This window comes from Macaca thibetana, chromosome 2 (genome assembly GCF_024542745.1).
Source record: "Macaca thibetana thibetana isolate TM-01 chromosome 2, ASM2454274v1, whole genome shotgun sequence".
NCBI lineage: Eukaryota > Metazoa > Chordata > Mammalia > Primates > Cercopithecidae > Macaca > Macaca thibetana.
In genome coordinates, this window is record NC_065579.1 from 84,480,392 (window position 1) to 84,498,366 (window position 17,975).

A 17,975-nucleotide genomic window follows, 5' to 3' on the forward strand; every position below is an offset into this window, starting at 1 on the left:
AGGTCCACTCCAGACCCTGTTTGCCTGGGTATCAGCAGCAGAGGCTGCAGAAGATAGAATATTTCTGAACAGCGAGTGTACCTGTCTGATTCTTGCTTTGGAAGCTTCCTCTCAGGGGTGTATTCCACCCTGTGAGGTGTGGGGTGTCAGACTGCCCCTAGTGGGGGATATCTCCCAGTTAGGCTACTCAGGGGTCAGGGACCCACTTGAGCAGGGAGTCTGTCCCTTCTCAGATCTCAACCTCCGTGTTGGGAGATCCACTGCTCTCTTTAAAGCTGTCAGACAGAGTCGTTTGCGTCTGCAGAGGTTTCTGCTGTTTTTGTTATTTTTACTGTGCCCTGTCCCCAGAGGTGGAGTCTACAGAGACAGGCAGGTTTCCTTGAGCTGCTGTGAGCTCCACCCAGTTCGAGCTTCCCAGCGGCTTTGTTTACCTACTTAAGCCTCAGCAATGGTGGGCGCCCCTCCCCCAGCCTCGTTGCTGCCTTGCGGTGATATCGCAGACTGCTGTGCTAGCAATAAGGGAGGCTCCGTGGGCGTGGGACCCTCCCGGCCAGGTGTGGGATATGATCTCCTGGTGTGCCTGTTTGCTTAAAGCGCAGTATTGGGGTGGGAGTTACCCGATTTTCCAGGTGTTGTGTGTCTCAGTTCCCCTGGCTAGGAAAAGGGATTCCCTTCCCCCTTGCGCTTCCCAGGTGAGGCGATGCCTCGCCCTGCTTCAGCTCTCGCTGGTCGGGCTGCAGCAGCTGACCAGCACCGATCGTCCAGCACTCCCCAGTGAGATGAACCCAGTACCTCAGTTGAAAATGCAGAAATCACCGGTCTTCTGTGTTGCTCGCGCTGGGAGTTGGAGACTGGAGCTGTTCCTATTCGGCCATCTTGCTCCCCAATACCTATCTTTCTTATCTTTTAATCCCAAAAAGCTAATGTAATGTGTTTGCACATAGCTGCATAAAAACTCAATTGTTTCTAAAATGACTTTTAATATTTTTAAAGTAAATTAGAAAAAACTTAAGTTATAAGTTGCTATTTGAAAGTTTTAAAATAATGCATTTGGTATTAAATCTACTAGAAAATAGCATGTTTTATAATACTAGCTTTATTAGTATCACCAGATATAAGTAGATTTTAAGTGATTTTTATAACATAATCAATAGCACTACAGTCTCAAATCAGCAAAAACTACATGTAATATTCAAACTACATTTTAGGCAAAATAGCTAAAATACATTAAAATACTTCTAGTAGAAAACTTTCTCTTCTGAAATGCTTTTGAGCATCCTTATAAATCAGGATATTCTTAACCTGCGGTCCGTGGATCCTCAAATAATCAAAGGGAATCAGAGAATCTATAAAACAGTCAGTAATATTTTATGGGCATTTGAATATAGTCATTTTTTTCTACAGAGAAGACATTTGGCTTTATTAGCTTCTCCAAGAAGCCTCTGACTTAGAAGTTTCAGAATTGCTCCCTTAAAAATCGTTAAGTATAACTTTAGGTAAATAGGTTGACATACTATAGATTTAGAGAAAACTTAACAGTTACAATTTGTAATTTCTCACCCTGATTTTATTATCATCTTGTTGTGCATACTTCTGAAGAGTGAGAGCATCACTATCTTTATGAGCTGATTCTTCTAACCAGGCCTCCAATGCTTGCTGGTCCCAGTTCATTTGACATTTCAAACCATCCAATTTTTGAGTGGCTTTAAATATGCCATTCTAATTTCCAAAGAGAGAGAGAAAAGGGGACATTAAAAAGCATTATTTATTATACAGACTAAAATAAAACATACCTTTATATACTATGAAGCAAAATTTAAAAAGAAGAAATCCTGTCCATGCCTTCCAGATGTTTATAATATGCCATATTTCAATTATATAACTATTACACTTGTATCTTAACTCTTTGATTGTAAAATAGAGGAGAGATGACCATACAAAGTCAAGAACAGTAGTTGAGCCAAAGGTTGCTTTAAAAGGCTTTAGGCTTTAAGGTAGCTCCCTCACAGCAACTGCATTAATCATTCCACCAAAGCCACCCCAAATATATATGCAATCATAGTTAAAATAATATGTTTGGTATGCTAACTCAAATCCAAGACAAATATCCTTCAGCCCCATTTCCAATCATATTGTTTGCCCCTACGAAGTCTCTTATAGAGAATGTTGGAAACACTTCCAATTGAAGTAAATATAGTAAAAGAGATAAAAACATTTATGTACTAAATTTAGTCACTTAAAAAATCTAGACTCATAAAAAACGGAGAAGACTATATAAACAAATACAAATTAATAAGTATGTAATTATATACAAAGATTACATTATAAAATATGTACGTGTATTTCCATATGTATATGCACATGTAAAGAGAAGATTCAGAATTTGGAAAGAGCTCCCAAATCAAGTAACTATAAACAAAAGAAAAGACAGAAATAGGTTAAAGTAGTTTAGTGTTAGAGTCACAAAACTGATAAATCAATATGAAAGGTCAACATTTTAAATGAAATTCAAAACTAAAAGTGATTTTTTTAAATGTGGCTATTAAAAATATTACACTTACATATAAACCATGCCTGGTATTTTATAACAGGCAGCAAGCATGGTACTTATAGTAAGTCTCAATAAGTAGCTGGTAAATGAATAATGGGAAAAATGTAATATTCCATTATTGTTTCATTCAAATCACAGCTCTATGTGCCTTTCATTGTCCAAAAAATATGTAAGGAAACACTAGAAAACTAATATATGCCTTTCCCATACAGAAAAAAAAAAAATTCAATGCTCATTTGGTGATGGAAGAATGAGCAGTAGCACAGAATTTTAAGTAAATTTCAACATATACTTCTTTATCGCTTTTCTTTTCCAGTATTGAAGCCATCTCATTTTCCAGTCGTTGAATTTCATCTTTCACTCGTCCCAATTCTCTTTGAGCAATGGCCTTAAAATGTTCTTCACTTTCAGTCTCACGCTCCCTTGCTTTGCAAAGAGACTACAGAATAACACACAAGATAAAAAGGCTTTTAAAATTTTAGAAATTTTGAATAAAAATATTTATAATAATCCATTAGATTAAAACAAAGTTCCCATAAATTGCTTACATTAAGTACTATTAATTCCACTAGTCTAAAACCTACATTACATTAGACTGTGATTACAATATAGTTGGTGTTGCTCACTAGTTGTAAGAAAGTCAATGAACTGTGCTAGGAGAAAATACTGTCAATAGTTTTCACATCTACTTTGATCTAGGAAAACTAAAGAAAACCAAAGGTTTGGTTAGACTTAAAACTTATTATCTACAAATAAGAAATATCCATTAAAAAACAATTGAGAAATGAGATGTTTTATATGAATTGATCAAATATTCTAATTAAGATATTATTTTTAAATAATTATTTAAACACCAATGGTTGTAAATATTCCGTAGAATATATTAGCATATAATCACACCTTTGTGTTCAGTTGTATGTAATAAAAGAGTATGTGTTAACTAATTTTACAGTGCTTCAAAGTTATCATTTAGTATTAATTTTACAGTACTAAAGCTACCATTGTTGGAGGCTTATTCTTCTTTTATCTCTATTACTCTATTTATTTGAAGTTCGATGATAGTAAGATACAACTACAGAGTCTCTGCCTCTCAAATCCCCAGCTCAGTAGTTCAATAACTTAAGGAAAAGTGTTGTTCCAAATAGTTAATCAATTACTCAACCACATTGAGATTCAAGAATTCTGAGTTTGTTTTTGAGTTTATTAGATTTGTAACTTTCTAATAAGACTTGTAAGCCATGTAATACTTACTTCTCTATATTGATTATAAATTGCTTTTTAAAATATGGCACTGTTCATTTTTTGAAACTGCATACTATTTCTCAGACAGTAGATGCACTTTTAAAAAAAACTAGTTTGAGATAGAAGTTAGGAAACTTTCCAATGCGGTTTGCTGAGCTGCCTGGTTTGCTGGGCATCATTAGGGAGTGAGTTTCTATACTTGAACAGATTATTTATAAAACAAGCTTACTTAATCACCAGAAGTTTTAATTTTTATTATATTTATGTTAACATTTCTAAGATGCCTAATGTCTTCCCCAGTTATCTTAAATAAAGTCTCTTGAGTATAATTTAACTTTTTAATCTCAGGATTATTACTATGAGTTTCAATTCCTGAACAATGCTAAAATGCCGTATGTGTAGACTACTGGCCTCCACTCAAAATGGCCCCAGTGAGTTGTGCTGATAAATTTAAAAGGAGACAGAAATTTTATTATGTGATATATTAGCTGTTTCTGCTTATAGTCATCATTTCTCACCACCATCATTATACCTTTCTCAAATAACCTGCTGTCTAATACAGATTGTTTGAATAATGATTTCTCCTTTCATATGGATTAATTTTTTGTTTAAAATCGGAGCAGTAGCAGCACTTTGGGAGGCTGAGGCGGGCAGATCACCTGAGGTCAGGAGTTCGAGACCAGCCTGGCCAACATGGTGAAACCCCGTCTCTACTAAAAATACAAAAATTAGCTGGGTATGGTGGCAGGTGCCTGTAATCCCAGCTACTCAGGATGCTGAGGCATGAGAATCACTTGAACTCGGGAGGCAGAGGTTTCAGTGAGCTGAGATCATGCCACTGTATTCCAGCCTGGACAACAGAGCAAGACTCCATCTCAAAAAAAAAAAAAAAAAAATGGGCCAGTAGTTAGTTCCTCTAAGCCTTTTTCTATCTACTTTCATGTTCAAGGTTATGTTCACAGTAGTTTAACTATGCTAAGCCTTCCTATTAGAGCTGTAAAAATTACAGATGTAAATGTACTATGAGATATTCCATGACTATACATGATATAATCAACATAAATTTCAGTTACTGTACCTGTGTAATTGAGAGCTCTTGCTTAACATTTTTGAAGTGAGAAGTCATAGAATTAATACGCTCTTCATACTCACGTAACTCATCTTGCAAGCTTGCTCTTTCATCCTTCAGTTTTGACAACTGTAAATAATAAATACTATGATTATCCAAAGTTCTATTAAGTTTTACCATATGAAGGACTTAAAATCGAAGAAAATTAAATTTTCATTTACTTGTCTCAGTCAATTTGGACTGCTATAACAAAAATATCATAGACTAGGTAGCTTAAATAAAATTTAATTTGATTCATGAGAAATTCCTCACAGTTCTGAAGACTAGGAAGTCCAAGATCAAGGTGCCAACTAATTTGGTTCCTGGTAATGGCCTTCTTTCTGATTTGCAGACAGATGCCTTCTTGCTGTATCTTCACATGGCGAGAAAGAGATCATCTCCCTCTTGTCTTTTCTTAAAAGGGCACCAGCACCATTCATGAGGGCGCTACCTCTATGACCTATTTACTTCTCAAAGGCTTCACCTCCAAATACCATCACATTGAGGACTGAGACCACCATATGAATTTTGGGAGGACACAAACATTAAAAACATAGCATTTTGTTTCTTTAAACGTCCACATGAACTTCTAAAATCTACTAATTCTTTAAATATTATAAAATAGTGTTGTGATTTGGAGATTACTGTGGGAAAATTAGCACCATATTACACGGAATAGAAACCTCTCAGATTTGCAGTAGTAGTAGATCTACTCAAAAACGCATTTTTCATACAGCAATACTATATTTTTATAGGGCAAAAATGAGATTCTATTCCATTATTAAACCACAAGTATCTTTTTTTTTTTTTTTTTTTTTTTTGAGATAGAGTCTTGCTCTTGTCACCCAGGCTGGAGTGCAGTGGTGCGATCTCAGCTCACTGCAACCTCTGCCTCCCGGGTTCAAGCGAGATTCTCCTGTCTCGGCCTCCTGAGTAGCTGGGATTACAGGCGCCCACCACTACACCTGGCTAATTTTTTTTTTTTTTTTTTTTTTTTTTGGTATTTTTAGTAGAGAAGGTGTTTCACCATGTTGGCTAGGCTGGTCTTGAACTCCTGACCTCAGGTGATCTGCCCGCCTCAGCCTCCCAATGTGCTGGGATTACAGGCATGAGCCACCACACCCGGCCTAAACCACAAGGTATCTTAAGTAAACAAGAGCATACTAACAAGATGTAACAAAAACACAGAGCAGGAACCATAAATTTGAATAGTCGCTAGGCACCAAGCATGATTTCTTCTCCAAGAACTCCTTTTCAAACCCCATTGAACTGGGCTAAGCTTAAGAGAACAGAACAACTGACTCTCATGTACCTAGAAACTGTTCTTATTTTGTTTACCTTTGAATTATAACTCTGACTAGAAACAAAACTGCGTAAATGTTAAACAAACAAAATAAATCCTTGGGAAATTGTAAGACAGATTCTCAGGATTATTAGAATATACTATCCCTCAAAGCAGAATATAAGCTCAACAAAATTAAAATATGTTTTCTTAAGATCTGGAGCTACAGTCCCCAAAGTCAGGGATATCTCCTGAGGGTACACAACACAATCCACTGCAGTGTGAAAGGAAATACTAGAATTTCTATTTAAGAAAAAAATACTAATTGACTCATTTGTATGTCCTATACTAATATTACATACATATTTTTTTGCTTGTGTCATCAAACTTTTACTTTTAATTCCCTCTCGTTTCTTGTTCTTTTTTAAAAAAATTATTAAACTGAGTTCTTAGCTTCTTTACTTTTTGTCTTAATGATTGAATTAAAAAGGCATTTAAGGCTATATGTTTTCTTTAAAATTTTTGCTGTTTCCCATGGATCTGGGCATGAAGCAGTCTCTTTTTATTGTTTTCTAAAAGGTGATTTTTCCGTTTCAATTTCTTTTTCATATAAGGGCCACTGAAGAATATTTCTCAGAAACATGCCTAAGTATTTAATATGGAGGATCATTTTAAATTATTTAATACATAATTTTAAAAAATAATTTTAAAATTATTATAAATTATATTGGCTTATTATCAAATAATGTGACCTACAAAATGTTTGTTTGTATAGCATTTTAGGGATTATAATTTTTTAATTTTGGTAAAATATACAACAACATAAAATTTTCCATTTTAACCACTGCTATGTGTACAGTTCAGTGGCATTAAGTACATTCACACTGTTATACAACCATCACCAGCAATCCATCTACAGAACTTTTTCATCTTCCCTGAACCTCTATAAACACTAACTCCCCATTCCCCACTCCTCTCAGCCCCTGACAATCACCATTCCACTTTCCATCTCTATGAATTTGACTACTCTAGGTACCTCACATAAGTGCAATCATGCAATATTTGGCCTTTTGTTTCTGGCTTATTCACTTAGCATAATGCTTTCAAGTTTCATCATTGACTTAATGCATTAAGATTTTTATTTTGGTATAGTATATGATCCACTCTTGTAAATGTTTTATGGGTATGTTTTAAAGTATATATTCTCTATTCAAGAGATAGCTGTCTCTATGTTTTTATTTTTATTGTATTATATCCCTTATATCCTTATTTTTGTCTAGTAGAGTTGTCTAATTCTGAGGTGCTCAATGAAATAGCTCACTGTAACTGTACTTTTGTCAAATTCTACTTGCATTTATAATAGGTCTTGCTTTCATGTAATTAGCTGCTGTGTTTGGTGCATAGAGCTTTATGACTTTTATTTGCTTCATCAGTTATGCCATTTATAATTGCATAATGTCCCCAGAGCAAACTTCTGACTTTTGAATGAAAGCATAATTAACTCTCCACAAGTGGAAAAGCCCTTCCCCATAGAGTTCCCAAACAACATTTTACAGCTTCTTTCTTAAATATAAAGGGACATGTACCAATCACCAGATATTTATTGAAAACTTACATCATGTGCATGATGCCAAAATAAACAAACAAGATCCCAGAAGAAACAAATAATTCAGAACAAAAAAGACAAGAACTGAACACATACACACACACACACACAATCAGATTGGAGAAGATATTTTCCCCCTAAAACAAGACCATAGTGCTACAAAAAAAGCAACAAAGAACTTGAAAATATAGTTCATCTATATAGTTTCCCAAATAAAACATGCAATGGAAAGATAAAACCCTAAATACTTTCAGAGTTTTTTTAAAAAAAGGTAAACTACAAAGAAACAGAAATCAGACTAATAGCAGATTACTAACTGAAACACAGCTGGAAGATAATTGATACATTCCAAATTCTGAAGTAAAATTATTTTCAACTTAGAGTCTTCCACCCAGCCAAACTACCTTCAAATGTGAATGTAAATAAAGATATTTTCAGAGATTCAAATATTCAGAGTGTTTACATCTCATACAGCCTTCTTATGGAGACACAAGAAACTATTCTACCAAAATAAGGGGATAATACAGACATACTTCATTTTATTGCACTTTACTTGATTGTGCTTCTCCAATAGCACATTTTTCACAAAGTGAAGGTTTGTGGCAACCCTGTGTCTAGCAAGTCCATCAGCATCATTTTTCCAACACCATGTGCTTATTTTGCATCTCTACGTCACATGCTGGTACTTCTTGCAATATTTAAAACTTTTTCATTATTATTATATCTATTATGGTGACCAGTGATCAGTGATCTTCAATGTTACTATTGTAATTGTTTTGGGGTGCCACAAACCATGCCTCTATAAGGCAATGAACTTAATCAAAAAATATTGTGTGTGTTCTGACTGAGCCACTGACCAGGCATTCCCTCATCTCTCTCCTTCTTTTGGGGCCTATTCCTTGAAACACAATATTGAAATTAGGCCAATTAATAACCTTACAATGGCCTCTATGTATAAAAATCAAAAGCTAGAAATGATGAAGTCTCAAAGTTGACATAGGCCAAAAACTCAGCTTCCTGCACCAAACAATTAACCAAGTTGTGAATGCAAAGGAAATGTTCTTGAAGGAAACTATAAGTGCTACTCCCTTGAACACACAAATGTTAAGAAAGCAAAATAGCCTTATTGCTGATATGGAGAAAGTGAGGTAGGAGGTGGGTCTAGACTCCAAAGGCAGGACTCAGACACCAGACCAAATTGAGGACTAGCTAAAACAGGGACAGGTGGAGGCAGGTTTCTATAAGACATGCTCAGCAGTGTGCCTTGTGAGTTCACCTTTGCCATGGCAACATCCAGAAGTTATTACCCCTTTGAACCAGGCACAATGGCTCACGTCTGTAATCCCAGCATGTTGGGAGGCCAAGGCGGGCAGATCACTTGAGACCAGGAGTTCCAGACCAGCCTTGCCAACATGGCAAAACCCATCTCTACCAAAAATAAAAAAAAAATTAGCTGGGCATGGTGGCACACAATGGTAGTCCCAGCTACTTGGGAAGGTAAAGTAGGGGGATCACTTGAGCCTGGGAGGCAGAGGTTGCAGTGAGCTGAGATCACGCCACTGCACTCCAACCTGCCAACAAAATGAGACCCTGTCTCAAAAAACAAAACAAATGAAAAAACCAAGGTGTCTTGGTTTTTATCTGAAGACTTTGGGTCTTCAGATAAGCTGGCCTCTCTTCCTAGAACATTTTCCTTCCCTAATGGCTAGTTCTATATTATTATTCAGGGCCTCATATTCTTCAGTTTGTATATAAAATTAGAGAGGCTGTCCCTGCCCATTTAATTCAATACAGTTTTTCCCAGTTATTTTCTCTCATGGCAACCTTTTCACATTTAGTAATTACCTTCAAACAACTTACCACAATTAGTAACTATGTTTCTATTTGCTTGTTTATTTTCTATCTTTGCCACTAGATTATAAGATGAATGACAACAGGAACCATATGCATTCTTAAAAATTTTGTGCTTAAGCTTAATGGCAAGAAGCATATGCATTTTGTTCACCCTACATTCAGAATCTAGAGTAATGCCTAGAACATAATAGCACTCAATAAAAATCCACAGAGAGAACAGATATAGGAATTACAAGAGTTTTAGATTTGTATGTAGTTATATCTGTCAGTCTTTTCTTTGGTGATTTTTATGTTTTGTGCTACACTGAAGAAGGCCTTTCCCAGAAGATTATTTTAAAAGTCTCCAATAAATTCACGTAGTACTTTTATACATACTCTACAGCAAAATTTGTAACACATATGAAATGTATGTTCATGTGTGAGAGGAAGCAGATTCATAACTCTTTTTTCAAAACAAATAGCAATAGACCATTTATTAAATAGTATATCCCTCTCCTTTGGTTGGAAATGCATCTTTTTTATACTAAATTCTCATACATGCAAAGATGTGCTTCTAGATGCCGGGTGTTTCATTGATTTATCTTTACAAAAGTGCCACACTGTTTTGAGTAGCACAGCTTTTTAGTATGGTAGGGCAAAACACACTATCACCACCATCACAACTATTTTGTCTAGTATCAAACACTTTCACTTCCAAATGAACTTTGGAATTGACTTGTCAAGTTTTGTTTTAAAAGGGCCCTAGGCATTTTCATTGAAATTTTCTTAAATATACAGAATAATTTAAGAACTGAAACTTTTATCATATTGTCTTCCTACCCAGAAATATGTAAATGTCTGTTTGTTCAGATCTTCTTTTACGTAATTAATTCTCAATATACTTGCACATGACCAGATTCAAAGCATTTCTGTAACCCCAGAATTAGAAGAAATCTCCAAGACTGCCCTGACTACAAAATGTACATCAGCAACATGCAGTGCTTTTACACTTCCTGAGGTACTTACTACCTCCTGAGGAAATGCATTTTATCACAATAGATAATGAAATAGATAATGACTTGGATAATCAAATAAGTCTCATAGGGAAAATGCTAGAGGGGTCCTCTAATTGTCCTGTTTCACAATTTGCTTATCTACACAAAATGCTTTTTTAGTGATGATTATCTTGACCAGTATCTATAAAAATTTTTAAACATGTACACTTCACAAGGCTGTATCAGATTGACTGTTCTGTTGAGCACTGTTAATGAAAGAGATGGATATAAAGTCTTTATAAAGGGGCACTGACTTCACAGCCAAATATTTCAGAAATCACTGTTACTTTTTTCAGTGTTTTTATCATTGTTCCTGGCACATAGTAATCTCTTGATTAATACTCACTGAATTAATGAATGGATCATTCTTATGGATTTATTTCTCCTCATAACAGGGGGACATAACTACGTTAAAAAAATGTTATAATGCAGAGAAACAGTAAAGACCTCTCTAACTACAGACTTTCAATATCCTTTTCTGGGAAATACACATTCACAATTTGTTTTTGCCCATGACAACCACTGCCTCGTAAAAAATATATATATATGTAATTTATTTAATATTTTTAAGGACATGTACAAGTATTATCATGTAATTAAGTTGGGTACAGTGGTGTGTGTGGAAGGGGTGTGTATGTGTGTGTCTAATTAATTCCTGAAAATGAGTGACATTAAACAAAAGCTAACAACTTTCTATGACTATTTCCTAGAACTCAAGACAAAGAAGAAAAGGAAGGTCTTTATATCAAAGTATTCTCACCTATAAGTAAAATGGTCCTAAAAATCAAAAGAATTGGTTAAACCAATACTTTAAGAAGCTTTGATATTCAGAGGTCCACACTTTTACTAGTGGAAAAATAGACTTTACTGATTGTATTCATTTACTCTGATCCCACAGATGGTACTTCATGTCTGTATTTGTAAAGTATCACAGTGCCTTTTTTTTTTTTTTTTTTTTTTTTTTTTTTTTTGCTTTACTTTTTTCTCTTTATTTAATTTCTAAAAATAAATCAAAAGTGCTACTCCCTTGAACATATAAATGATAAGAAAGCAAAAAAGCCTTATTGCTGATATGGAGAAAGTGAGATACGAGGTGGGTCTAGACTCAAAGGCAGGGCTTCGACACCAGACCAAATTGAGGACTAGCTAAAGCAGGGATGAAGGGGAAGCAGCTTTCCATAAGACGTGCTCACCAGTGTCCCATGTCAGTTTACCACTGCCATGGCAATACCCAGAAGTGATCATCCCTTTGGGCTGGACGCGGTGGCTCACATCTGTAATCCCAACATACTGGGAGGCCAAGGCTGGCGGATCACTTCAGGCCTGGAGTTCAAGACCAGCCTGACCCACATGGCAAAACCCTATGTCTACTAAAAATACAAAAACTAGCTAGGTGTGGTGGCATGCACTTGTAATCCCAGCTACTTGCAGGGCTGAGGCACAAGAATGCTTGAGCCTGGGAGGCGGAGGTTGCAGTGAGCCAAGATGGTGTCACTGCACTCTAGGCTGGCTGACTGAGCAAGACTCTGTCTCAAAAAAAAAAAAAAAAAATGTTTCCATGGCAACAACCCAATGACTCAGAAATTACCACCCTTGTTTTAGAAATTGCTGCATAATCTGACCCTAAGTATATGTATAATTAAAAGTGGGTATAAATATGACTACAGAACTGCCTCTGAGCTGCTACTCTGGGCACCTGTTTTCAAGCATCCCTGCTCCACAAGGAGCAGTACCTCTGCTGCTGCATCCTGACACTTCAAGAAAAGTTGCTGTCTAACACCACTGACTCACCCTTGAAATCTTTCCTGAATGGAGCCAAGAACCCTCCAGGGCTAAGCCTCAATTTTGGAGTTCACCTTCCCTGCATCAAAAGATTTAGTGGTCCAGATAGAAGATTAAATCAGCCACAATCGGCTTACAGATGCAGTGGTGTGATCTCAGTTCACTGCAACCTCCACCTCCTGGGTTCAAGCAATTGTCCTTCCTCAGCCTCCTGAGTAGTGGGGATTACAGGCATGCACCACTATTTCTGTAAGCCAAAGCCTAATCCAGAGCAAGGCCCTTAACTTTCTTCAATTCTATGAAGGCTGAGAAAGGTGAGGAAGCGGCAGAAGAAAAGTTTAAAACTAGCAGAGCTGGGTTCGTGATGTTTAAGGAAAGAAACCATCTCCGCAACACAAAAGTACAAAGTGAGATAGCAAGTTCTGATGCAGAGGCTGCAGTAAGTTATCTAGAAGATCTAACAAAGATCATTGATAAAGGTGGCTACACCAAACAACAGATTTTAAACATAGATGAAACAGCCATATATTAAAAGAAGATGCCATCTATGACTTTTATAGCTCAGTAGGAGAAGTCATTGCCTGGCTTCATAGCTTCAAAGGACAGGTTGACTCTTTATTAGGGGCTAATGCAGCCAGTGACTTTAAGTTGAAGCCAATGCTCATTTACTATTCTGAAAATCCTGAGGCCCTTCAGAATTATGCTAAATCTACTCTGCCCGTGCTCTATAAATAGAACAAAAAAGCCTGGATGACACATCTGTTTACAACTTGGTTTACTGAACATTTTAAGCCCACTCTTGATTCCAGCGGCTCAGAAAAAAAGGAATTCCTCTCAAAATATTACTGCTCATTGGTTGAGTGTGGTGGCTCATACCTGTAATCCCAGCACTTTGGGAGGCCAAGGCAGGTGATCACTTGAGGTCAGGAGTTCAAGAGCAGCCTGGCCAACATGGTGAAACTCCATCTCTACTAAAAATACAAAAATTAGCCAGTCATGGTGGCGCATGCCTGCAATTCCTGCTACTCAGAAGGCTGAGGAAGGGGAATCGCTTGAACCCAGGAGGTAGAGGTTGCAGTGAGCCAAGATCACACCACTGTATCTCATCCTGGATAATAACAGAGTAAGGCTCCCTCTCAAACAAACAAACAAAAAAATTAATGCTAATTGACAATGCACCTGGTCACCCGAGAGCTATGATGGAGACGTACAAAGAGATCAATGTTTTCATGCGTGTTAACACAATATCCATTCTGCAGCCCATGGATCAAGAAGAAATTTTGACTTTCAAGACTTATTTCAGAAATACATTTTGTTGGGCTATAGCTGCCATAGATAGTGATTCCTATGATGGATCTGAGCAAGGTAAACTGGAAACCTTCTGAAAAGGATTTATCATTCTAGGTGCCATTAAGAACATTCATGATTCATGAGAGACGATCAAAATATCGGTATTAATGGGAGTTTAGAAGAATATTTCAGCCCTCCTGGATGACTTTGAGAGGTTCAAGTCTTCAATGGAGAAAGTAACTGCAGATAAGGTAGAAATAGCTAGAGAACTAGAATTAAAAGGGGAGCCTGAAAATGTGACTGAATTGCTGCAATCTTAATAACAAACTTGAACAGATGAGGAGTTGTTTCTTATGGATGAGCAAAGAAAGTGGTTCCTTGAGATAGAATCTACTCCTAGTGAAGATGCTGTGAACACTGTTGAAATTACAAGGATTTAGAATATTACATAAACTTATTTGATAAAGCAGCAGCAGGGTATGAGAGAATTGACTCCACCTTTGAAAGTTTTACTGTGCATACAATGTTATCAAATATTATTGCACGCTACAGAAAAATCTTTCATGAAAGGAAGAATCCATTGATGCAGCAAACTTCATTGTTCTCTTATTTTAAAAAATTGGCACAGCCACTTGAACCTTCAACAACCACCTTGATCAGTCAGCAAACATCAACATCAAAGCAAGACTCTCCACCAGCAAAATGGTTACAACTCCTTGAAGGCTCAGATACCTGTTAGTATATTTTTTAACAATAAAGTATTTTTAATTAAGGTATTTTTTATTGAACACCTAATAGACTGAAGTAAAAGTAAACATAACTTTTACATGCACTGTGTGACTTGCTTTATTGCAACGTTCACTTTATTGCAGTGGTCTGGAACTGAACTCACAGTATCTTGAAGGTATGCCTATACAAGAAAAATGAAGGTATGTGATCTAGGAAATACAGCCTCAACTCAGCAGAATAATAAAGAGAATTTCTAAGGTAACAGTTGTAAAACAGGTCTGTGGGGAAATCTGTACATATTGTAAAATAGGGTACTCCAGAAGGAAGTGGGTGGGAAGTAGGGGGCAGAAGGAATAGAAGAGTACCTTGAAGATCTGATACTTTGATTTAAGATGTATAAACTCAAAGCAGGCAATGCAAGTAGACTGGCAATCTAGGATGCAAGAAATTAAAATCACAGTACTACAGGCCCTTCTTGCAACAATCATTTGAGGATAAAATCCAGCCAGCCAAAAGACAAATCAAAAGAAAAGTTCAAGAAAGATAAACTGAATAAAAGTGACTGCAGTAAGGACCATTAGAGCAAATCAAGTATAAAACTAACACTAAACACTTGTGATAAATTAAGGGCATTGAATCAAATGCAAATAAAACTTGATAATATTAAAAATGATAAAAACCATTATTTTTAATAGGGGAAGAGGACATGGGAAAATGTGTAAGAGTGCTAACTTATTCTTTAAAATCAGAGACATTCAGTCATCTATAATTGAAATATAGAGTTCTTAAAAACTATTTTTTCTTAAGTAGTTTTTCTTAACTTAGGGGAATTTTTTAGCAATCAGCACCTCTTGTGATCAAGTAATATTTACCTGAAATTCAACAACTGCTTTTTCTTCTCTCAAATACTAAAATTAATATTGTGTTAAAAACAGCATATATATAACAGAATTCCATTATAATACTCCTCATTTTTCTCTTCTTTCTGTATATCTGTATACCAAGATGTCTGAAATGTGTGTTTAATGCCACGATAGTCATTTCTACAGTACAGCGGACACTTTGGGGAGGGAATACCTTATGTTTTTATCTCATACCCTTCTATTCTGTTTGAATATCTTAAATTTACAGGAGTTGCTTTTTAAATGTCAGAGTTTATTTATATAATGCAATTGTGGTCCTCTTTTTTCTTCTCTATATGGCTCTGTAATTTTTAAAAATAGCTAATATAGGTAATATGTACATAAAAAATTCTGTGAGACACAATAAGCAATAATACTAAAACCTAAAATTTGGATGGAGCTTTAACCCATATTATGTTCCTAGAGCCCGCGAAGTAATTAGTTTGTTTATCTCCATCTCCACTTTACAGAAAAAGAAGCAGGATTAGGGTTGGTAAGTAGGATCTGAACCCAGGGCTGGATACTTAGTATTAATTCCTCAGTACTCAGTGCTAGATTTCTTCTATTTCTTAATATTGCCCTTCTTTGGGGAAAAATTGCAGTCTTCTAAATTACACATGAGTAAATAGGTCAGAACGTTTTAAAAAGTATTTCCATTCTTTTCAAAAGGTAGAGTCACGGGATTTTCATTTTCCTTTTTTAGAGCTGAGAAAACTTTCTGTTCCGTTTTGTAAAGTTGTGTAAGCATCATCTGTTATTCTTGGACCTTCTTCTACACAAATCACCACCACAGTTTTTCAAAATTTGCTGACCCGGCTGCAACTTTTTATTTTTTTATTTTTATTTTTTCGTAGAGATGAGGTGGGAGGGGTTTGTGGGGGGTCTCGCTTTGTTGTTCAAGCTGGTTTACTTCTGGCTTTTAGGGACCCTCCGCCTCAGCCTCCCAACGTGCTGGGATTACAGGCGTGAGCCACTGTGCCCGGCCTGCAATTTTTTTTTTTTAAACAACTGCTATGAATTGTAGTGAGTATAAGTTCGTCCTTACAACGTAAAATTTCTTATGTCAATCTGTGACAACTCAATCTTCTCTTTGAAAAATTGTAAACTGCACATTTCACATTCTTACTGGGCTGTTCCTGTTGAAAACATCTCAAGTCACTTTCAGCTTTAAACATTATAGACGGAAACTCACAAAGAAACATGAACCTTCTAGTGTTTAATTTATAAACGTGCGCAAATAACCGTTGCTATGCAAACCTCAGAAGTTCTTTTCCAAGCAGCTCTTTAATTTTTGAGCAAGCAAAAAGCGGGCGTCAGAACCAGCCTTTCCTCTCCCGCCAGGAGGAATGAAATAAGAGGAACGGGCATGAGGGAGTAATAATTCGAGCTTTATAACCCTAAATGTCAATTATGGTTTTAATAACATTTTTAAATGCTTAACAATTACTGAAATAGACAGGGTAAGGGCGGAGGGCGATGGTGGGAGGAGTTTTAGAGGAAGCACAGGATTAGGAAAGGAGAGAAATAAAAGGGCTGGGGTAGTACTGCCAACCAGAAAACGCCCCCCAGCAGGCCCTCTCTGCTTCCTCCCGCCTTCTTCAACTGATCTCACCTGATCTTCCAGTAGCTTGTTCTCCTCGTTCGCCACCGGGATGGCGAACCCATCCTCCCAGTGCAGCTCAGCCAGGAATTCGCTACTCATGACTGCAAACGGATAGAGAAGGTACAGAACAAAGATCCGCCTTCTTGTACATCGGGTGAACAGCACCCGCGTCAAGCCCAGGCACCTGCACAGCGCCGCGGTAATTGCGGCGGGAGCCCTACCAACCTTCCCGCGTCCTTAGTTACCAAACAGGAAGCGCTCCAGACCAAAGGCGAAACTTCCGGTTGAGAAATCCCTGCCTCCAGGCCGAATAACCTTTTTTTTCACCTTGAGCACTGAGGGAAGAGCAGCAACTTACCCCTCCCGAGGTTCCCGAGCTTGCCAGGCGGCAGCATAACTTTCCACGAAAAGGCGGCTCTCGGATCGCTCCCGGAGCGTGTGAAACCTGTGGCCCCCGGAGCGGGCTGGAGGACCACCCGGCAGGTGACTGGAAGTAAACCACAGGATCCTCCGATTGCCTGGGGGAAGACGGAAGCCAACAGAGATAATAAACTACGTTTCATTTCAAGTTGTGTTTGCTGTGTTGTGTAGATTTCATCAGCTACTACAGTAGGTGAAAGTAGACCGGGGTGAACTGGTGTTTGGAAACAGAACTCTCTCTCTCTGGCATCACTGGGATGTTGTGATCGTCGCCTCTTTCAGTCGGCCAGCCTTCCTCACCGCGCTTACTCACCCCGTCGCGGTTGACCGCAGACGCGGTCCGCTGGGAGGCCGCACACTTGTAGCGCGGTATGGTGACCCCTCTGGCACCACTCCCATACTTGCATTTTCGTTTGCTAACATTTAAAGTGTGGAATTTCGCATGAATTTCTGTATTTCCTCCGCTTAGAAAGAGGGTAGGTGACACAATCCCCATTATCAAAAGGTAATGTTCCGCTAGAGAGCCGCCCCCTTTAGACCGACAAGCACTTTACCAATTCACTAATTTGAAT

General features: G+C 37.3%; 1 protein-coding gene across 1 annotated transcript in view; it reads right to left on the reverse strand.

Annotated features, from left to right (window-relative positions):
* The window catches only part of CCDC39 (coiled-coil domain containing 39), a 64,614-nt gene extending 47,409 nt beyond the window's left edge, over positions 1–17,205 (reverse strand). Inside the window, exons 1-4 of the mRNA XM_050780107.1 lie at positions 16,993–17,205; positions 4,872–4,991; positions 2,844–2,990; positions 1,561–1,719 (exon numbers count right to left, since the gene is read on the reverse strand). Of these exons, the coding sequence (XP_050636064.1) occupies positions 1,561–1,719; positions 2,844–2,990; positions 4,872–4,991; positions 16,993–17,082 (516 nt within the window). The 5' untranslated portion in view covers positions 17,083–17,205. The remainder of the gene's footprint in view (positions 1–1,560; positions 1,720–2,843; positions 2,991–4,871; positions 4,992–16,992) is intronic.
* Positions 17,206–17,975: the final 770 nt, after the last annotated feature.